Raw genomic sequence first — 23,224 nt, 5'->3', positions numbered from 1 at the left:
TGTCTCTCGCCCTGTCTCTCGCCCTGTCTCTCGCCCTGTCTCTCGCCCTGTCTCTCGCCCTGTCTCTCGCCCTGTCTCTCGCCCTGTCTCTCGCCCTGTCTCTCGCCCTGTCTCTCGCCCTGTCTCTCGCCCTGTCTCTCGCCCTGTCTCTCGCCCTGTCTCTCGCCCTGTCTCTCGCCCTGTCTCTCGCCCTGTCTCTCGCCCTGTCTCTCGCCCTGTCTCTCGCCCTGTCTCTCGCCCTGTCTCTCGCCCTGTCTCTCGCCCTGTCTCTCGCCCTGTCTCTCGCCCTGTCTCTCGCCCTGTCTCTCGCCCTGTCTCTCGCCCTGTCTCTCGCCCTGTCTCTCGCCCTGTCTCTCGCCCTGTCTCTCGCCCTGTCTCTCGCCCTGTCTCTCGCCCTGTCTCTCGCCCTGTCTCTCGCCCGCTATCTCGCCCGCTATCTCGCCCGCTATCTCGCCCGCTATCTCGCCCTCTCTCTCGCCCGCTATCTCGCCCTCTCTCTCGCTCGCTCTCTCGCCCTGTCTCTCTGGCCCGCTCTCTCGCTCTCTCTCTGGCCCGCTCTGTCTCTCGCTCGCTCTCTCGCCCTGTCTCTCTGGCCCGCTCTCTCGCTCTCTCTCTGGTCCGCTCTGTCTCTCGCTCTCTCTCTGGCCCACGCTCTCTCTCTCGCTGTCTCTCTGTGACTGACCTTGGGTCACCCCCTCCCTCTCTGACGACACGTCCCATCGGAGCCCAGCTTTACCCGTCCGTGTTCTCTTGCGTTGACAGGCAGCCATCGGACACGAGGCGTGAGGGGCCTCGAAGCTAAACACCCTCCCCCTTGACGGTCCGTCTGAGGGTCCGCTGCCGGGAGGCGAGTGCCGGGGCAGGCCCGGTCCCGAGGGTGAAGAGGAGCGTTGCCGATGGGCCAGTGACGGCAGTCGTCCTGATGTCGGGCCCGGATCCCCTGCGCCAGACGCGAGACGGTTCCTGCTCGGGCCTTCTGAGGACCACCTGCGGCGGAGCCCCGACGACGAGGCGTGAGTGTGGTCGCCATCGTCCTCTCACAGAGGCCTCGCCCGCGTGCGTTACCAACACGGGGGAGTGGGGGGGGGGGGGGGTTGTTGAGGTGTGGGAACATCAGCCAACAGGCCGGCAGACGGAGCCTGGGCTAACAACACTAAGAACATAAGAAATAGGAGCAGGAGTCGGCCATTCGGCCCCTCGAGCCTGCTCCGCCATTTAATAAGATCACGGCTGACCTTCGACCTCAACTCCACTTTCCCGCCCCTTCCCCACATCACTCGATTCCCTTAATGTCCAAAAATCTAGCGATCTCAGCCTTGAATATACTCAAAGACTGAGCCTCCCACAGCCCTTTGGGGCAGAGAATTCCAAAGATTCACCCCCCTCTGAGTGAAGAAGTTTCTCCTCATCCTAGTCCTCAATGGCCGACCCCTGACCCTGAGACTGTGTGACCCCTGGTTCTAGACTCCCCAGCCCCGGGAGGGGGGGGAAAACACCCTCCCTGTATCTACCCTGTCAAGCCCCTGTGAGAATTGTGTGTGTTTCAATGAGATCCCCTCTCATTCTTCTAAACTCCAAAGAATATCGGCCCAGTCTACTCAATCTCTCCTCATAGGACAATCCCTCCCATCCCAGGAATCAGTCTGGTGAACCTTCGCTGCACTCCCTGAATGGCAAATATATCCTTCCTTAGGTCAGGAGACCAGAACGGTGCACAGTACTCCAGGTGTGGTCTCACCAGGGCCCGGTATAATTGCAGTAAGACGTCTTTACTCTTATACTCAAATCCTCTTATAAAGGCCAACATACCATTTGCTTTCTTCATTGCTTGCTGTACCTGTGTGTTAACTCTCAGTGATTGGTGTACAAGGACCCCCAGGTCCCTCTGAACACCAACTAATCTGATCCAGAGATTTTTGGATATTAAGGTAATCAAGAGCTATGGGGATAGTCATCTTAGGCAGTCCCTCGGGTGACCGATGAGTTCTCAGGTGACTGATGAGTCCAATGCGGGACCCACGGTCTCTGTCACAGGTAGGGCAGACGGTCGTTGAAGGAGAGGGTGGGTGGGGATACCTGGGTTGCCGGGCGCTGTTTACGCTTGGCTTCAGCTCGCTCTCGGCGACGAGACTCGAGGAGCTCGGCGCCTTCCCCTTGAGCGGTCTCGGGCCACGGATTCCCAGGTGTCGGTGGGGATGTTGCACTTTTTCAAGGAGGCTTTCTCGGGGTGTCCTTGAAGCGTTCCTCTGCCCACCCGGTCGGGTTGTGGGGGTGGGGGTCACTTGCTGTGTCGGCGCTCCGAACAGAACGCCTGGTTTGGGAGTCTCGTATCGGGCATGCGGACGATGTGGCCCGTCCATTGGAGCTGATCGAGCGTGACCAATGCTGGGGATATTGGCCTGAGCGAGGACACGGGCGGTGCCTCTATCCTGCCAGGATCTTGTGGGGGCAGCGTTGGTGGTACTTCTGGGTGGATTTATGAAGGGGAAGTCATGTTTGACAAATTTGCCGCAGTTCTTTGAGGATGTAACGAACAGGATGGATAAAGGGGAACCAGTGGATGTGGTGTATTTGGACTTCCAGAAGGCATTTGACAAGGTGCCATATAAAAGGTTACTGCACAAGATAAAAGTTCACGGGGTTGGGGGTAATATATTAGCATGGATAGAGGATTGGCTAACGAACAGAGAACAGAGAGTCGGGATAAATGGTTCATTCTCGGGTTGGCAACCAGTAACTAGTGGGGTACCGCAGGGATCAGTGCTGGGACCCCAACTATTTACAATCTATATTAATGACTTGGAAGAAAGGACCGAGTGTAACGTAACCAAGTTTGCTGACGATACAAAGATAGGAGGAAAAGCAATGTGTGAGGAGGACACAAAAAATCTGCAAAAGGCCATAGACAGGCTAAGTGAGTGGGCAAAAATTTGGCAGATGGAGTATAATGTTGGAAAGTGTGAGGTTATCTACTTTGACAGAAAAAAATCAAAGAGCAAGTTATTATTTAAATGGAGAAAGATTGCAAAGTGCTGCAGTACAGCGGGACCTGGGGGTTACTTGTGCATGAAACACAAAAGGATAGTATGCAGGTACAGCAAGTGATCAGGAAGGCCAATGGTATCTTGGCCTTTATTGCAAAGGGGATGGAGTATAAAAGCAAGGAAGTCTTGCTCCAGTTATACAGGGTATTGGTGAGGCCACACCTGGAGTACTGCGTGCAGTTTTGGTCTCCGTATTTACGAAAGGATATACTTGCTTTGGAGGCAGTTCAGAGAAGGTTCACTCGGTTGATTCCGGGGATGAGGGGGTTGACTTATGAGGAAAGGTTGAGGAGGTTGGGCCTCTATTCATTGGAATTCAGAAGAATGAGAGGTGATCTTATCGAAAGGTTAAGATTATGAGGGGGGCTCGACAAGGTGGATGCAGAGAGGATGTTCCCACTGATGGGGGAGACTAGAACTAGGGGGCATGGTCTTAGAATAAGGGGCCGCCCATTTAAAACAGAGGTGAGGAGGAATTTCTTCTCTCTGAGGGTTGTAAATCTGTGGAATTCTCTGCCTCAGAGAGCTGTGGAAGCTGGGACATTGAATATATTTAAGCTAGAGATAGACAGTTTCTTAACCGATAAGGGGTTATGGGGAGCGGGCGGGGAAGTGGAGCTGAGTCCATGATCGGATCAGCATTGATTGTATTGAATGGCGGAGCAGGCTCGAGGGGCCGTATGGCCGACTCCTGCTCCTATTTCTTATGTTCTTATATAATTTTCTTATCAAAATCATGAGGGGTCTGGACAGAGTAGATGGAGAGAAACTGTTCCCATTGGTGGAAGGGCCGAGAACCAGAGGATACAGATTTAAGGCGATTGGCAGAAGAACCAAAGGCGACATGAGGGAAAACCTTTTTACGCAGCGAGTGGTTAGGATCGGGAATGCACGGCCTGAAAGGGTGGTGGAGGCAGACTCCATCGTGGCTTTCAAAAGGGAGTTGGATAAGTACCTGCAGGAAAAATATTTTCAGGGCTACGGGGAAAGAGCGGGGCAGTGGGACTGGCTGACGTGCTCCTGCAGAGAGCCGGCACGGATTCGACGGGCCGAGGAGTCTCCTGTGCTGGAACCATTCTATAATTCTATTCTGCACTCACCTCAGAGTCAGAAGGTTGTGGGTTCAAGTCCCACTCCAGGGACTTGAGCACAAAAATCTAGGCTGACACTCCAGCCGAGGGAGTGCCGCACTGTCGGAGGGGCGGTGCTGAGGGAGCGCCGCACTGTCGGAGGGGCAGTACTGAGGGAGCGCCGCACTGTCGGAGGGGCGGTACTGAGGGAGCGCCGCACTGTCGGAGGGGCAGTACTGAGGGAGTGCCGCACTGTCGGAGGGGCGGTACTGAGGGAGCGCCGCACTGTCGGAGGGGGAGTGCCGCACTGTTGGAGGGGGCGGTACTGAGGGAGGGGCAGTACTGAAGGAGGGTTGCACTGTCGGAGGGGCAGTACTGAGGGAGCACCGCACTGTCGAAGGGGCGGTGCCGAGGGAGGGTTGCACTGTCGGAGGGGCAGTACTGAGGGAGGGTTGCACTGTCAGAGGGGCGGTACTGAAGGAGGGTTGCACTGTCGGAGGGGCAGTACTGAGGGAGTGCCGCACTGTCGGACGTGCCGTCTTTCAGATGAGACGTTAAACCGAGGCTGCATCTTGCCCGCTTAAATACGGAGACCAAAACTGCACGCAGTACTCCGGGTGTGGCCTCACCAATACCCTGTATAACTGGAGCAAGACTTCCCTGCTTTTATACTCCATCCCCTTTGCAATAAAGGCCAAGATACCATTGGCCTTCCTGATCACTTGCTGTACCTGCATAGTATCCTTTTGTGTTTCATGCACAAGTAACCCCCAGGTCCCGCTGTACTGCGGCACTTTGCAATCGTTCTCCATTTAAATAATAACTTGCTCTTTGATTTTTTTTCTGCCAAAGTGCATGACCTCACACTTTCCAACATTATACTCCATCTGCCAAATTTTTGCCCACTCACTTAGCCTGTCTATGGCCTTTTGCAGACTTTTTGTGTCCTCCTTGCACATTGCTTTTCCTCCCAGTTTTGTATCATCAGCAAACTTGGCTACGTTACACTCGGTCCATTTTTTCCAAGTCGTTAATATAGATTGTAAATAGTTGGGGCCCCAGCACTGATCCCTGTGGCACCCCACTAGTTACTGGTTACCAACCAGAGAATGAACCATTTATCCCGACTCTCTGTTTTCTGTTCATTGAAGGATAGGGACAGGACGTCGGGGATAACTCCCCTGCTCTTCTTCAAAATTGTGGCCACGGGATCTTTTACGTCCACCTGAGAGGGCAGACGGGCCTCGGTTTAACGTCTCATCGGAAATAGGGCCCCTCCCAACAGCGCAGCACTGGGAGTGTCAGCCTAGATTTTTGTGCTCAAGTCCCTGGAGTGGGACTTGAACCCACAACCTCATGACTCGGAGGCGAGGGTGTGACCCACACTGGAAGGGAAATATCGTAATCCGACGGGGAAGGAAGCAAGCCTCCAGCAATGCCTTGGGTTCACCAGATTGATCGCTGGGACAAGAAGGCTGTCCCATGAGAAGACATTGAGTTGATGTGGCCTATACTCTCTGGAGTTTAGAAGAATGAGAAGTGGTCTCATTGAAACATACAAAATGCTTACAGGGATTGACAGAGTAGATGCGGGGAGGGTGTTTGCCCCGGGGCTGGGGAGTCTAGAACCAGGGGTCACACAGTCTCAGAATAAGGGGTTGGCCATTGAGGACTGAGATGGGGAGAAACTTCTTCACCCAGAGGGTCTCCGTATTTACGAAAGGATATACCTTGCTTTGGAGGCAGTTCAGAGAAGGTTCACTCGGTTGATTCCGGAGATGAGGGGGTTGACTTATGAGGAAAGGTTGAGGAGGTTGGGCCTCTACTCATTGGAATTCAGAAGAATGAGAGGTGATCTTATCGAAACGTATAAGATTATGAGGGGGCTTGACAAGGTGGATGCAGAGAGGATGTTCCCACTGATGGGGGAGACTAGAACTAGGGGGCATGGTCTTAGAATAAGGGGCCGCCCATTTAAAACTGAGATGAGGAGGAATTTCTTCTCTGAGGGTTGTAAATCTGTGGAATTCTCTGCCTCCGAGAACTGTGGAGGCTGGGACATTGAATATATTTAAGACAGAAATAGATAGTTTCTGAAAACGATAAGGAGTTATGGGGAGCGAACGGGGAAGTGGAGCTGAGTCCATGATCGGATCAGCCATGATCGTATTAAATGACGGAGCAGGCTCGAGGGGCCGAATGGCCAACTCCTGCTCCTATTTCTTATGTGCTTATGTTCAATCAACATAACAACAACAGATTATCTGATCATTGGGACGTCTGGTGTTCGTGAAAGACACTACAGAAATGCAAGTCATAGAATCATAAAAATTTACAGCATGGAAGGAGGCCATTCAGCCCATCGTGTCTGCCCCAGCCGACCAAGAGCTACCCAGTCTAATCCCACTCTCCAGCTCTGGGTCCGTAGCCCTGTAGGTTTACGGCACTTCAAGTGCACCTCCAGGTACTTTTTAAATGTAGTGAGGGTTTCTGCCTCTACCACCCTTTCAGGCAGTGAGTTCCCCCCCAGACCCCCACCACCCTCTGGGTGAAGACATTTCCCCTCTAACCCCCTCTAAACCTCCCCCCAATTACTTTAAATCTATGCCCCCTGGTTATTGACCCCTCTGCTAAGGGAAACAGGTCCGTCCTATCCACTCTATCCAGGCCCCTCATCATTTTATACACCTCAATCAGGTCTCCCCTCAGCCTCCTCTGTTCCAAAGAAAACAACCCCAGCCCATCCAATCTTTCCTCATCGCTAAAATTCTCCAGTCCCGGCAACATCCTGGTAAATCTCCTCTGCACCCTCTCCAGTGCAGTCACATCTTTCCTGTAATGTGGCGACCAGAACTGCACGCAGTACTCCAGCTGTGGCCTAACCCAGTGTTTTATACAGTTCAAGCATAACCTCCCCCTGCTCTTGTATTCCATGCCCCGGCCAATAAAGCCAAGTATCCCGTGTGCCTTCTTAACCACCTGATCTTCCTGGCCTGCTACCTTCAGGGCTGTTCCTCTACACTTCTCAGGGTCCTACCATTTAATGTGTATTCCTTTGCCTTGTTGGACCTCCCCAAATGCATTACAGAACGAGAACATAAGAAATAGGAGCAGGAGTCGGCCACGCGACCCCTCGAGCCTGCGCCGCCATTCAAGACGATCGTGGCTGATCCGATCATGGACTCGGCTCCACTTCCCTCTCCCTTATCCCCTTATCTTTTAAGAAACTGTCTATTTCTGTCTTAAATTTATCCTGGAGTATAATCACACACCTCCTTTTGCCACTGTTCTGCCCACCTGACCAGTTCAGTGGTCGCTTCCTGCAGTCCAGCACCTTTCTTCTTCATCATCGACCGCACAGCTGTCTAAAAGTCTTTCCAAAATTCTTTCTTTTCTTTTCCCCAGTTTGAAGCAATGGACCAGGAGAGCGGAGGGGAATCGCTGAAAGGTCCTGGGTCTCAGTGGAAGAACTACAAGCTCGTGGCTGATCCAACGATTCGACGCGTGCCGCAGAAGGTGTACCGCTATGACGGAGTGTATTTCAGCATTCCGGTATGTGTGTCAATGGAATGTTGGAAAATGACCACCAGTGCATCCACTATTTCTAGGGCCATTTCCTTCAGCACTCTGGGAAGGTGCAGCACGGGCCAATTGCGAAGCTGTGAGGCCCACATTCTGTGCTGTGAATTCCACGGAGAGAGAGGTCCTGTGGGAAGGAGGGCAGTGTGGGTATGTTTGAGTTTGTGTGTCTGTATTGCCACATGCAGCAGAGCCTGGTTTCAAGTCGTCTTCGATCCCCTTGCCACTGGACCAAGATCTTGCTCTGTCAAGCGGCCACCCCAAGTTAAAACAATGCACCCACAGGCACCTTCCACTGTTTAAAATGAGTTCCTCAGTCACTTGAGTACTCACTTTTAGCGTGGAAGCAAGTCATCCTCGCGTGTTACTCTGCGCGCGCGCGCGTTACTCTCTTTCTCTCCACCCCCCCCTGCGCGTGCGCGCGTTACTTCGGTTTGTGTGTTACTCTCCGGGTGGATAAAGGGAACCAGTGGATGTGGTGCATTTGGACTTCCAGAAGGCATTTGACAAGGTGCCACATAAAAGGTTACTGCACAAGATAAAAGATCACGGTGTTGGGGGTAATATATTAGCATGGGTAGAGGATTGGCTAACGAACAGGGAGTTGGGATAAATGGTTCATTCTCGGGTTGGCAACCAGTAACTAGTGGGGTGTCACAGGGATCAGTGCTGGGACCCCAACTATTTACAATCTATATTAATGACTTGGAGAAAGGACTGAGTGTAACGAGGACACACTAAATCTGCAAAAGGACACAGACAGGCTAAGTGAGTGGGCAAAAATTTGGCAGATGGAGTATAATGTTGGAAAGTGTGAGGTCATGCACTTTGGCAGAAAAAAAAAATCACAGAGCAAGTTATTATTTAAATGGAGAAAGATTGCAAAGTGCCGCAGTACAGCGGGACCTGGGGGTTACTTGTACATGAAACACAAAAGGTTAGTATGCAGGTACAGCAAGTGATCAGGAAGGCCAATGGTATCTTGGCCTTTATTGCAAAGGGGATGGAGTATAAAAGCAGCGAAGTCTTGCTCCAGTTATACAGGGTATTGGTGAGGCCACACCTGGAGTACTGCGTGCAGTTTTGGTTTCCGTATTTACGAAAGGATATACTTGTTTTGGAGGCAGTTCAGAGAAGGTTCACTCGGTTGATTCCGGAGATGAGGGGGTTGACTTATGAGGAAAGGTTGAGTCGGTTGGGCCTCTACTCATTGGAATTCAGAAGAATGAGAGTTGATCTTATCGAAACGTATCAGATTATGAGGGGGGCTCGACAAGGTGGATGCAGAGAGGATGTTTCCACTGATGGGGGAGACTAGAACTAGGGGGCATGGTCTTAGAATAAGGGGCCGCCCATTTAAAACTGAGATGAGGAGAAATTTGTTCTCTGAGGGTTGTAAATCTGTGGAATTCGCTGCCTCAGAGAGCTGTGGAGGCTGGGTCATTGAATATATTTAAGACAGAAATAGACAGTTTCTTGAACGATAAGGGGATAAGGAGAGCGGGCGGGGAAGTGGAGCTGAGTCCATGATCGGATCAACATTGATCGTATTAAATGGTGGAACAGGCTCAAGGGGCCATATGGCCGACTCCTGTTTCTTATGTTCTGATGTCTCTGTATGAGTGGAGATCAAATCCCTGATCGCTGTTTTGGAACTTTGGAAGCAACATCGGCAGGGCCCAGGTACAGAGGAGTGGGAAGGTCGGGGCGGATGAGCGGCGAGGGATCGTGGCGGAGGTGCGGAGGCCCAGAAGAGCCGAGGGCCCAGGGGGCAGCACGGGCCCAGCCCACACACACTGTGCGATATGTGAGCGCACTGGGTCCGTGCAGCAGAGCAGGTCTCTAGACGTCCTGCTTAACCCTCGCCACTGGACCAAGACCCGGCTCTGTCGAGCCCCGTGTGGTGGCTGGTGTGCAACGGTCACCCCACGTTAAAAAAAATCCACCCACAGGCATCTCCCACCCCCTCAATTGGAGGTCGGGACCTGGAACATCGGGTCCTTCATCCAAACACCTGTGAACCCGTGGAAGCAAGTCACCCTGGTTCGAGGGACCGCCGATGATGATGATGACGTCACTGTCGGTGTACAATCAGAGAACGGTTACAGCACAGAAGGAGGCCATTCGGCCCATCGAACTCGTGCCGGCTCTCTGCAAGAGCACCTCAGCCAGTCGCGCTCCCCCCGCCCTTTCCCCGTAGCCCTGCGAATCTTATCCAACTCCCTTTCGAAAGCCGCGATCGAGTCTGCCTCCTCCACCCTCTCAGGCCGTGCTTTCCCGATCCTAGCCACTCGCTGCGTAAAAAAGGTTTCTCCTCGTGTGGCCTTTGGTTCTTCTGCCAATCGCCTTACCTCTGTGTCCTCTGGTTCCCGACCCTTCAGCCAATGGGAACAGTTTCTCTCTCTCTACCCTGGCCAGACCCCTCGTGATTTTGAACACCTCGATCAAATCTCCTCTCAACCTTCTCTGCTCCAAGGAGAGCAACCCCAGCTTCTCCAGTCTATTCCCGTCACTGAAGTCCCTCATGCCTGGAACCGTTCTGGTCAATCTCCTCTGCACCCTCTCTTAAGGCCTTCACACCCTTCCTAAAGTGCGGGGCCCAGAATTGGACACACTACTCCAGTTGAGGCCGAACCCGTGTTTTATACAGGTTCATCATAACGTCCTTGCTTTTGTTCTCTATGCCTCTGTTTATGAAGCCCAGTATCCCGTTAGCTTTTTTAACCGCTTTCTCAACCTGCCCTGCCACCTTCAACGATTTGGGCACATATACTCCCCCCCCCCCCCCCCCCCCCCAGGTCTCTCTGTTCATGCACCCCCTTTAGGATTGTACCCTTTCGTTTATATTTCCCCTCATTCTTTCCACCAAAATGTGTCACTTTGCACTTTTCTGCGTTAAACTTCATCTGCCACGTGCCCGCCCATTCCACCCGCCTGGCTATGTCCTGTTGAAGTCTATATCACTATCCTCCTCACTGTTCACTATATGCCCAAGTTTGTGTCATCTGCAAATGTTGAAATTGTGTGTATCACTGTATGAGGGTCATGCCTCTGTGTGTTTATCGCTGTGTATGAGGTGTGTCACTAACGGGTGCAGTAGCAAAGCGGTTATTTACTGGACTGGAAACTGAGCTCACGGCAGCTGGGGAATTTAAATTCAGTTAGTTAAATAAATCTCTAGATTTAAAAAGTGAGTATCAGTGACCATGTAACCACAGGATTGTTGTTTAAAAACCCATCTGATGTCCTTTATGGAAGGAAATCTGCCAACCTTACCCCGGTCTGGCCTATAGGCAGTCCCTCGGAATCGAGGAAGACTTGCTTCCACTCTAAACATTGAGTCCTTAGGTGGCTGAACAGTCCAATACGAGAGCCACAGTCCCCGTCGCAGGTGGGACAGACAGACGTTGAGGGAAGGGGAGGGTGGGACTGGTTTGCCGCACGCTCCTTCCGCTGCCTGCGCTTGGTTTCTGTACGCTCTCGGCGACGAGACTCGAGGTGCTCAGCGCTCCCTCCCGGATGCACTTCCTCCACTTAGGGGCGGACTGGTCTTTGGGCCCGGGGACACCCAGGTGTCGGTGGGGATGTTGCACTTTATATCAGGGAGGGCTTTGAGGGTGGTCCCTTGTAACGTTTCCTCTGCCCACCTTTGGCTCGTTTGCCTGTGAAGGAGTTCCGAGTAGAGCGCTTGCTTTGGGGAGTCTCGTGTCTGGGGGGGACATGCGGACAATGTGGCCCTGCCCAGCGGAGCTGGTCGAGTGTGGTCAGTGCTTCGATGCTGGGGATGTTGGGCCTGGTCGAGGACGCTAACGTTGGTGCGTCTGTCCTCCCGGGGGATTTGCAGGATCTTGCGGAGACAGCGTTGGTGGTATTTCCCCAGCGACTTGAGGTGTCTACTGTACATGGTCCGTGTCTCTGAGCCATACAGGAGGGCGGGTATCACTACAGCCCTGTAGACCATGAGCTGGGGGTGAGATACCTACTGTACATGGTCCATGTCTCTGAGCCATACAGGAGGGCGGGTATCACTACAGCCCTGTAGACCATGAGCTGGGGGTGAGATACCTACTGTACACGGTCCATGTCTCTGAGCCATACAGGAGGGCGGGTATCACTACAGCCCTGTAGACCATGAGCTGGGGGTGAGATACCTACTGTACATGGTCCGTGTCTCTGAGCCACACAGGAGGGCGGGTATCACTACAGCCCTGTGGACCATGAGCTCGGTGGTGGATTTGAGGGCCTGGTCTTCAAACACACTCTTCCTCAGGCGGCCGAAGGCTGCACTGGAGGCGGTGTTGGATCTCGCCAATGTCTGCCCTTGTTGATAGGAGGCTCCCGGGGTATGGGAAATGGTCCACGTTGTCCAGGGCCGTGCCGTGGATCTTGATGACTGGTGGGGGCAGTGCTATATATGTGACTCCAGACCCACAGCAACGTGGTTGACTCTTAAAATGCCCTCAAACGGCCCGGCGAGCCACTGAGTTGCATCAAAACCGCGACGACAAAGTCAGCACTGTGGGAGCTCCTTCACCACACGGACTGCAGCGGTTCAAGAAGGCAGCTCACCACCACCTTCCCGAGGGCAATTAGGGACGGGCAATAAATGCCGGCCTTGCCAGTGACACCCACCTCCCAGGAACGAGTCCAAAAAAAAATAGTCGATTGAGGAGGGTGGAAGTTGCTGGGGTTCTTTATTACATGTTTCATACATAACAGCGTCCTCGACCAGGCCAACATCCCCAGCATCGAAGCACTGACCACACTCGACCAGCTCCGCTGGGCAGGGCCACATTGTCCGCATGTCCCCCCCAGACACGAGACTCCCCAAAGCGAGCGCTCTACTCGGAACTCCTTCACGGGCAAACGGGCCAAAGGTGGGCAGAGGAAACGTTACAAGGGACCACCCTCAAAGCCCTCCCTGATATAAAGTGTAACATCCCCACCGACACCTGGGAGTCCCTGGGCCCAAAGATCAGTCCGCCCCTAAGTGGAGGAAGTGCATCCGGGAGGGCGCTGAGCACCTCGAGTCTCGTCGCCGAGAGCGTGCAGGAACCAAGCGCAGGCAGCGGAAGGAGCGTGCGGCAAACCAGTCCCACCCTCCCCTTTCCCTCAACGTCTGTCTGTCCCACCTGTGACAGGGACTGTGGCTCTCGTATCGGACTGTTCAGTCACCTCAGGACTCACTTCAGGAGTGGAAGCAAGTCTTCCTCGATTCCGAGGGACTGCCTATGATGATGATTATTAAATGAGGATTTGAGTACAAGAGTAAAGACGTCTTACTGCAATTGCATAGGGCCCTGGTGAGACCACACCCTAATATTGTGCTCAGTTGTGGTTTCCTGACCAAAGGAAGGATATATTTGCCACAGAGGGAGCGCAACGAACAGGGCCTGACAGGGTAGATGCAGGGAGGGTGTTTCCCCCGCGGGCTGGGGAGTCGAGAGCCAGGGGTCACACAGTCTCGGGGTCAGGGGTCGGCCATTTAGGACTGAGATGAGGAGAAACTTCTTCACTCAGAGTGGGGTGTACCTTTGGAATTCTCTGCCCCAGAGGCCTGTGGAGGCTCAGTCTTTGAGTATATTCAAGGCCGAGATCGATCGATTTTTGGATCTTAAGGGAATCGAGGGATTATGGGGATCGGGCGGGAAAGTGGAGTTGAGGTCGAAGGTCAGCCGTGATCTCATTGAATGGCAGAGCAGGCTGGAGGGGCTGAATGGCCGACGACTCCTCCTAATTATTACGCTCTTCTATCAGTCGGTAGTTGGGGGATGATAAGTGTGTGATTGTGATATATTCATTACGACCTCACAAACTCCAAGATGGCTTCATTAACACAGGAACTTGTCAGGTGACCTGTCACCTGATGCTTTATTCTCGTAAACAGCAGAGGTTGCATTACCACAGTGGTCCACTAGGTGCAACTATATTAGTGACCCTGTCAGTCGGCTGGGGGGGGTGGGCGGGGGGGATGGGGAAGAGGGGGGTGTGTGTGATCAGAGACATTTACAGCACGGAGGGAGGCCATTTCGGCCCATCGTGTCCGTGCCGGCCGACCAAGAGCTACCCAGCCTAATCCCACTCTCCAGCTCTGGGTCCGTAGCCCTGTAGGTTACGGCACTTCAAGTGCACCTCCAGATACTTTTTAAATGTGGTGAGGGTTCTGCCTCTACCACCCTTTCAGGCCGTGAGTTCCACCCCAGACCCCCACACCCTCTGGGTGAAGACATTTCCCCTCAAATCCCCTCTAAACCTCCCCCAATTACTTTAACTCCATGCCCCCTGGTTGTTGACCCCTCTGCCAAGGGAAACAGGTCCGTCCTATCCACTCTATCCAGACCCCTCATCATTTTATACACCTCAATCAGGTCTCCCCTCAGCCTCCTCTGTTCTAAAGCAAAACAACCCCAGCCATCCAATCTTTCCTCATCGCTAAAATTCTCCAGTCCCGGCAACATCCTGGTAAATCTCCTCTGTATCCTCTCCAGTGCAATCACATCTTTCCTGTAATGTGGTGACCAGAACTGCACGCAGTACTCCAGCTGTGGCTTAACCCAGTGTTTTATACAGTTCAAGCATAACCTCCCTGCTCTTGTATTCCATGCCCCGGCCAATAAAGGCAAGTATTCCGTATGTCTTCTTAACCACCTGATCTACCTGGCCTGCTACCTTCAGGGATCTGTGGACCTGCACTCCAAGGTCCCTCTGTTCCTCTACACCTCTCAGTGTCCTACCATTCAATGTGTATTCCCTCGCCTTGTTAGCCCTCCCCCAAATGCATTACCTCACACTTACCCGGATTGAATTCCATTTGCTACTGTTCCGCCCACCTGACCAGTCCATCGATATCTCCCTGCAGTCCACAGCTTTCTCTTTCATTAGCAGCCACGCGGCAAATGTTAGTATTTTTGTCGGGGGGAGTGGGGTAGTTTGCCCGCGTGCACAACTCAGTCCCACACCGGCTGTGAGATCAGGCTAACTCAGCACTAGGCCGGGAACGGAGCCTGGGCCTCTCCTGCTGTGGGGGGGGGGGGCTCACTGTGTTGTAGGGGCCGCACTCCAGCTGTGGACCAACCTGTGTTTTATACAGTTCAAATAGAACGCCCCTGCTCCTGTATTGTATGTGAAGTGTGTGACCCGATCAGTCGGTGGGGGGGGGGGGGGCGGGGAGGGGAACGTGGACTTGAAGGAGAGGGCCATTTGACGGTGATTTTACCCGCTGATGTTTCAGGATGCCGGATTTCCACCAGTCGGTGACGTTCGGGATCCTCGACAGCGACGAATCTGGACCAAGCATCGCGACATCTCACTCCCCGTCCCCAAGTTCAAGGTATGTCTTCTTCTCCTCTATAGCACATTAAGTGCACAACAGGCTGTACACTGACCGGTGTCTCTCAGTCCCCCCTCCCTCAGGGAGATATCTGTACACTGACCGGTGTCTCAGTCCCTCTCCCTCAGGGAGATATCTGTACACTGGTGTCTCTCAGTCCCTCTCCCTCAGGGAGATATCTGTACACTGACTGGTGTCTCTCAGTCCCCTCTCCCTCAGGGAGATATCTGTACACTGACTGGTGTCTCTCAGTCCCCTCTCTCTCAGGGAGATATCTGTACACTGACTGGTGTCTCTCAGTCCCCTCTCCCTCAGGGAGATATCTGTACACTGACTGGTGTCTCTCAGTCCCCTCTCTCCCTCAGGGAGATATCTGTACACTGACTGGTGTCTCTCAGTCCCCTCTCCCTCAGGGAGATATCTGCACACTGACTGGTGTCTCTCAGTCCCTCTCCCTCAGGAAGATATCTGTACACTGACTGGTGTCTCTCAGTCCCCTCTCCCTCAGGGAGATATCTGTACACTGACTGGTGTCTCTCAGTCCCTCTCCCTCAGGGAGATATCTGTACACTGACTGGTGTCTCTCAGTCCCTCTCCCTCAGGGAGATATCTGTACACTGACTGGTGTCTCTCAGTCCCTCTCACTCAGGGAGATATCTGTACACTGACTGGTGTCTCTCAGTCCCCTCTCCCTCAGGGAGATATCTGTACACTGACCGGTGTCTCTCAGTCCACTCTCCCTCAGGGAAATATCTGCACACTGACTGGTGTCTCTCAGTCCCCTCTCCCTCAGGGAGATATCTATATACTGACTGGTGTCTCTCAGTCCCCTCTCCCTCAGGGAGATATCTGTACACTGACTGGTGTCTCTCAGTCCCCTCTCTCTCAGGGAGATATCTGTACACTGACTGGTGTCTCTCAGTCCCCTCTCCCTCAGGGACATATCTGTACACTGACTGGTGTCTCTCAGTCCCCTCTCCCTCAGCGACATATCTGTACATTGACTGGTGTCGCTCAGTCCCCTCTCCCTCAGGGAGATATCTGTACACTGACTTGTGTCTCTCAGTCCCTCTCCCTCAGGGAGATATCTGTACACTGACTGGTGTCTCTCAGTCCCTCTCCCTCAGGGAGATATCTGTACACTGACCGGTGTCTCTCAGTCCCCTCTCCCTCAGGGAGATATCTGTACACTGACTGGTGTCTCTCAGTCCCTCTCCCTCAGGGAGATATCTGTACACTGACCGGTGTCTCTCAGTCCCCTCTCCCTCAGGGAGATATCTGTACACTGACTGGTGTCTCTCAGTCCCCTCTTCCTCAGGGAGATATCTGTACACTGACCGGTGTCTCTCAGTCCCCTCTCCCTCAGGGAGATATCTGTAAACTGACTGGTGTCTCTCAGTTCCCTCTCCCTCAGGGAGATATCTGTACACTGACTGGTGTCTCTCAGTCCCCACTCCCTCAGGGAGATATCTGTACACTGACTGGTGTCTCTCAGTCCCCTCTCCCTCAGGGAGATATCTGTACACTAACTGGTGTCTCTCAGTCCCTCTCCCTCAGGGAGATATCTGTACACTGACCGGTGTCTCTCAGTCCCCTCTCCCTCAGGGAGATATCTGTACACTGACTGGTGTCTCTCAGTCCCCTCTTCCTCAGGGAGATATCTGTACACTGACCGGTGTCTCTCAGTCCCTCTCCCTCAGGGAGATATCTGTAAACTGACTGGTGTCTCTCAGTTCCCTCTCCCTCAGGGAGATATCTGTACACTGACTGGTGTCTCTCAGTCCCCACTCCCTCAGGGAGATATCTGTACACTGACTGGTGTCTCTCAGTCCCCTCTCCCTCAGGGAGATATCTGTACACTAACTGGTGTCTCTCAGTCCCCTCTCCCTCAGGGAGATATCTGTACACTGACTGGTGTCTCTCAGTCCCCTCTCCCTCAGGGAGATATCTGTACACTGACTGGTGTCTCTCAGTCCCTCTTCCTCAGGGATATATCTGTACACTGACTGGTGTCTCTCAGTCCCCTCTCCCTCAGGGAGATATCTGTACACTGACCGGTGTCTCTCAGTCCCCTCTCCCTCAGGGAGATATCTGTACACTGACTGGTGTCTCTCAGTCCCCTCTCCCTCAGGGAGATATCTGTACACTGACTGGTGTCTCTCAGTCCCTCTCCCTCAGGGAGATATCTGTACACTGACCGGTGTCTCTCAGTCCCTCTCCCTCAGGGAGATATCTGTACACTGACTGGTGTCTCTCAGTCCCCTCTCCCTCAGGGAGATATCTGTACACTGACTGGTGTCTCTCAGTCCCCTCTCCCTCAGGGAGATATCTGTACACTGACTGGTGTCTCTCAGTCCCCTCTCCCTCAGGGAGATATCTGTACACTGACTGGTGTCTCTCAGTCCCCTCTCCCTCAGGGAGATATCTTTTCACTGACTGGTGTCCCTCAGTCCCTCTCCCTCAGGGAGATATCTGTACAGTGACTGGTATCTCTCAGTCCCTCTCCCTCTAGGAAATGCAGAGCCAAATTGCGCACAGCAAGCTCCACAAACTGCACTGTGATAATGCCAGATAATGTTTTCGTGATGCTGCTTGACGGCTAAATATTGGCCCCGAGATACCAGGGAGAACTCCCCTGCTCTGCTTCCAATTGTATTGTGGGACATTTTAAATGCATCTGAGTGGCCATATGGAGCCCTCGGTTTAATGTCTCATTCTAAAGAAGATACCTCCGACAGTGCGGCGCTCCCTCAGTCCTGCCCCTCCGACAGTGCGGCGCTCCCTCAGTCCTGCCCCTCCGACAGTGCGGCGCTCCCTCAGTCCTGCCCCTCCGACAGTGCGGCGCTCCCTCAGTCCTGCCCCTCCGACAGTGCGGCGCTCCCTCAGTCCTGCCCCTCCGACAGTGCGGCGCTCCCTCAGTCCTGCCCCTCCGACAGTGCGGCGCTCCCTCAGTCCTGCCCCTCCGACAGTGCGGCGCTCCCTCAGTCCTGCCCCTCCGACAGTGCGGCGCTCCCTCAGTACTGCCCCTCCGACAGTGCGGCGCTCCCTCAGTCCTGCCCCTCCGACAGTGCGGCGCTCCCTCAGTCCTGCCCCTCCGTCACAGCGGCGCTCCCTCAGTACCGCCCCTCCGACAGTGCGGCGCTCCCTCAGTCCTGCCCCTCCGACAGTGCGGCACTCCCTCAGTACCGCCCCTCCGACAGTGCAGTCGGCCTTGATTACGAGGCTCGAGTCTCCAGAGTGCGTGTGGGGCTCAAACCCATGACCTCCTGACTCGTTGCTGAGTGTGAGCCATGGGCCGAGTGGGCAAGATCAAAAAAGGATTTTGATGCAAATGTTGGCCTCAGTGCCTTCAGGCTTGTAGGTAGGGGGAGGCCCATGGGAGCCAGCCAGGCGTCCTGCTCCCTATCGGCGTGCTGCCACTCCCACCCCTGGAAGACGAGCGCTCACGCACCACGGTAGGCTGGGAACGGTCAGTGACGCCGCCACAGCCGAATGGCCGGCCCCTAACCCTGTCGGTCTGCCGCAGTTCGACGAGTTCTACGTGGGCTCGGTGCCCCTGAAGGAGGTGACCTTCGCCCGGCTGAACGACAACGTCAAGGAGGGCTTTCTGGCCGAGATGTGCAAGAAGTTCGGCGACATCGAGGAGATCGAGATTCTGTACAACCCCAAGAACAAGAAACACCTGGGGCTGGCCAAGGTGGTGTTCACCAGCACACGGGGCGCCAAGGATACGGTGAAGAGCCTGCACAACACCTCGGTCATGGGCAACATCATCCACGCCCAGCTGGACATCAAAGGTACCAGGGAGTGGGGGGGGTGGGGAGGGGGGGGAGGGGCGGGCAGGCGGAGGGGGCTTGTGGGGCAGAGGGGGAGCAAGGGGCGGATGGGGAGGGGGCTTGTGGGGCAGAGGGGGAGCAAGGGGCGGATGGGGAGGGGGCTTGTGGGACAGAGGGGGAGCAAGGGGCGGATGGGGAGGGGGCTTGTGGGGCAGAGGGGGAGCAAGGGGCGGATGGGGAGGGGGCTTGTGGGGCAGAGGGGGAGCAAGGGGCGGATGGGGAGGGGGCTTGTGGGGCAGAGGGGGAGCAAGGGGCGGATGGGGAGGGGGCTTGTGGGACAGAGGGGGAGCAAGGGGCGGATGGGGAGGGGGCTTGTGTGACAGGGGGAGCAAGGGGCGGAGTGGGAGGGGGCTTGTGGGGCAGAGGGGGAGCAAGGGGCGGATGGAGAGGGGGCTTGTGGGACAGAGGGGGAGCGAGGGGCGGATGGGGAGGGGGCTTGTGGGACAGAGGGGGAGCGAGGGGCGGATGGGGAGGGGGCTTGTGGGACAGAGGGGGAGCAAGGGGCGTATGGGGAGGGGGCTTGTGGGGCAGAGGTGGAGCAAGGGACGGATGGGGAGGGGGCTTGTGGGGCAGAGGGGGAGCGAGGGGCGGATGGGGAGGGGGCTTGTGGGACAGAGGGGGAGCGAGGGGCGGATGGGGAGGGGGCTTGTGGGACAGAGGGGGAGCGAGGGGCGGATGGGGAGGGGGCTTGTGGGACAGAGGGGGAGCGAGGGGCGGAGCGGGAGTGGGTGTGTGGACCGATTGAACAGAATGAGAGGCGATCTCATTGAAACACACACAATTCTTACAGGGGCTTGACAGGGTAGATACAGGGAGGGTGTTTCCCCCCCCCCCCCCCCGGGCTGGGGAGTCTAGAACCAGGGCTCACACAGTCTCAGGATAAAGGGGTCGGCCATTGGGGACTGAGATGAGGAGAAACGTCTTCACTCAGAGGGGGGTGAATCTTTGGAATTCTCTGCCCCAGAGGGCTGTGGAGGCTCCGTCTTTGAGTGTATTTAAGACGCGGACCGCTGGATTTTTGGATACTAAGGGATACGGGGACAATGCAGGAAAGTGGTGTTGAGGGTCTAAGACCAGCCATACGATCAACGACGGACAGGTAAAGACCTTCTGGGCCATCGAGCCTGTCCCACACAATTACGAAAGCTTGTGTATCACGATATAGACACTCCACCCCACCCCCAAACCATGTGACCGTCTGGGAGAGGCAAACAAAAAAAACCCAGGCCAATTTGGGAGGAAAAAAATCTGGGAAATTCGTCTCCGACCCAGCTCGCCGATTGACGCTCATCCAGGAGATCAGTCTGGCCATTAAATTCCCTGCAGTACTCGCCTTCTGTCGGAGCTGATCGCCACCGCAGCCAGAAACAAATCCAGCTTTCGCTTGAAGGGATTTGGCGAGTCTGCACCCACCACATGAGAGGGCAGCTTGTTCCAGAGGTCATCTATTCTCTGGGGTAAGAACCACCTCTTGACGTCTAACCTCGATCTAGCCTTATACAACTGAAACTTGTGTCCCTGGTCCTGCCAAACCTACTTAATTGAAATAAACGGTCAGCTGGAACAACGTCTATTCCTTTCATTAACTTATAAATCTCAATCAAATCCCCCTCCCCAAAGTCTACGCTGCTCGAAGGTTAAAAAGTCCCAACTATTTTAACCCATCTTGATAAATCCCCTGGACCTGACAGCTTGCATCCTCGGGTCTTAAGAGAAGTAGCGGCAGGGATTGTGGATGCATTGGTTGGAAATGACCCAAAATTCCCTGGATTCTGGGGAGGTCCCAGCAAATTGGAAACCTGCAAATGTAACGCCCCTGTTGAAAACAGGAGGCAGACAAAAAAACAGGAAACTATAGACAGGTTAGCCTAACATCTGTGGTTGGGAAAATGTTGGAGTCCATTATTAAAGAAGCAATAGCAGGACATTTGGAAAAGCAAAATTCGGTCAGGCAGAGTCAGCATGGATTGATGAAGGGGAAGTCATGTTTGATAAATTTCCTAGAATTCTTTGAGGATGTAATGAACAGGGTGGATAAAGGGGAACCAGTGGATGTGGTATATTTAGATTTCCAGAAGGCATTTGACTAGGTGCCACATGAAAGGTTACTAGACGAGATAAAAGTTCACGGGGTTGGGGGTAATATATTAGCGTGGATAGAGGATTGGCTAACTAACAGAGAACAGAGAGTCGGGATAAATGGTTCATTCTCGGGTTGGCAATCAGTAACTAGTGGGGTGCCGCAGGGATCAGTGCTGGGACCCCAACTATTTACAATCTATATTAACGACCTGGAAGAAGGGACTGAGTGTAATGTAGCCAAGTTTGCTGACGTTACAAGGAAGGGAGAAAAGCAATGTGTGAGGAGGACACAAAATCTGCAAAAGGACATAGACAGGCTCAGTGAGTGGGCAAAAATTCAGCAGGTGGAGTATAATGTCGGAAAGTGTGAGGTCATGCACTTTGGCAGAAAAAAATCAAAAATCAACTTATTATTTAAATGGAAAAAGATTGCAAAGTGCTGCAGTACAGCGGGACCTGGGGGTTACTTGTGAATGAAACACAAAAGGATAGTATGCAGGTACAGCAAGTGATCAGGAAGGCCAATGGAATCTTGGCCTTTATTGCAAAGGGGATGGAGTATAAAAGCAGGGAAGTCTTGCTCCAGTTATACAGGGTATTGGTGAGGCCACACCTGGAGTACTGCGTGCAGTTTTGGTTTCCATATTTACGAAAGGATAAACTTGCTTTGGAGGCAGCTCAGAGAAGGTTCACTCGGTTGATTCCGGAGATGAGGGGGTTGACTTATGAGGGAAAGTCTCTACTCATTGGAATTCAGAAGAATGAGAGGCGATCTTATCTTATGAGGGGGCTTGACAAGGTGGATGCAGAGAGGATGTTTCCACTGATGGGGGAGACTAGAACTAGGAGGCACGATCTTAGAACAAGGGGCCGCCCATTTAAAACTGAGAGGAGGAGAAATTTCTTCTCTGAGGGTTGTAAATCTGTGGAATTCGCTGCCTCAGAGAGCTGTGGAGGCTGGGACATTGAATATATTTAAGACAGAGATAGACAGTTTCTTAACCGATAAGGGGAGTGAAGGGTTATGGGGAGTGGGCGGGGAAGTGGAGCTGAGTCCATGATCGGATCAGCCATGATCTTATTAAATGGCGGAGCAGGCTCGAGGGGCCGTATGGCCGACTCCTGCTCCTATTTCTTATGTTCTTATGTTAGTTGTTCCCTGCTAACTGGGGTCTTCTGTTCCCACAGGGCAGCAGCGCATGAAGTATTTTGAGCTCATCGTCAATGGACTGTACACTCCTCAGACTGTGCCCACAGGCGGCAAGGCTCTCGTGGACAAGTTCCCACCACACCAGGCAGACATGGTGAGAGAGCACGGGCAGTGAGGGAGCAAATTGCAACGTGACCGGGTGTCCCAGTGCGTTACATACACTGTCCTTTCCCCCTCTGGGACCGGGGGTCACAGTGCATTAGATACACTGTCCTTTCCCCCTCTGGGACCGGGTGTCACACTGCGTTAGATACACTGTCCTTTCCCCCTCTGGGACCGGGTGTCACAGTGCGTTAGATACACTGTCCTTTCCCCCTCTGAGACCGGGTGTCACAGTGCGTTAGATACACTGTCCTTTTCCCCCTCTGGGACCGGGTATCACAGTGCGGTAGATACACTGTCCTTTCCCCCTCTGAGACCGGGTGTCACAGTGCGTTAGATACACTGTCCTTTCCCCCTCTGGGACCGGGTGTCACAGTGCGTTAGATACACTGTCCTTTCCCCCTCTGGGACCGGGTGTCACAGTGCGTTAGATACACTGTCCTTTCCCCCTCTGGGACCGGGTGTCACAGTGCGTTAGATACACTGTCCTTTCCCCCTCTGGGACCGGGTGTCACAGTGCGTTAGATACACTGTCCTTTCCCCCTCTGGGACCGGGTGTCACAGTGCGTTAGATACACTGTCCTTTCCCCCTCTGGGACCGGGTGTCACAGTGCGTTAGATACACTGTCCTTACCCCCTCTGGGACCGGGTGTCACAGTGCGTTAGATACACTGTCCTTTCCCCCTCTGGGACCGGGTGTCACAGTGCGTTAGATACACTGTCCTTTCCCCCTCTGGGAGCGGGTGTCAGTGCGTTAGATACACTGTCCTTTCCCCCTCTGGGACCGGGTGTCACAGTGCGTTAGATACACTGTCCTTTCCCCCTCTGGGAGCGGGTGTCACAGTGCGTTAGATACACTGTTCTTTCCCCCTCTGGGAGCGGGTGTCACAGTGCGTTAGATACACTGTCCTTACCCCCTCTGGGACCGGGTGTCACAGTGCGTTAGATACACTGTCCTTTCCCCCTCTGGG

The 23,224-nt window shown here is 54.0% G+C and overlaps 1 protein-coding gene across 1 annotated transcript in view; it reads left to right on the top strand.

The window, feature by feature from the left end:
* Positions 1-766: 766 nt before the first annotated feature.
* Positions 767-23,224, top strand: part of LOC139242040 (histone-lysine N-methyltransferase SETD1A-like) — a 23,676-nt gene continuing 1,218 nt past the window's right edge. The window contains exons 1-5 of the mRNA XM_070870174.1: positions 767-1,013; positions 7,520-7,666; positions 14,925-15,023; positions 18,550-18,820; positions 22,130-22,245. Of these exons, the coding sequence (XP_070726275.1) occupies positions 7,529-7,666; positions 14,925-15,023; positions 18,550-18,820; positions 22,130-22,245 (624 nt within the window). The 5' untranslated portion in view covers positions 767-1,013; positions 7,520-7,528. The remainder of the gene's footprint in view (positions 1,014-7,519; positions 7,667-14,924; positions 15,024-18,549; positions 18,821-22,129; positions 22,246-23,224) is intronic.

The sequence above is a fragment of the Pristiophorus japonicus genome, unplaced genomic scaffold (genome assembly GCF_044704955.1).
Source record: "Pristiophorus japonicus isolate sPriJap1 unplaced genomic scaffold, sPriJap1.hap1 HAP1_SCAFFOLD_118, whole genome shotgun sequence".
Lineage (NCBI taxonomy): Eukaryota > Metazoa > Chordata > Chondrichthyes > Pristiophoridae > Pristiophorus > Pristiophorus japonicus.
Note: the sequence above shows the minus strand (reverse complement) of the source record. Positions and strands in the feature narration are given on the sequence as shown.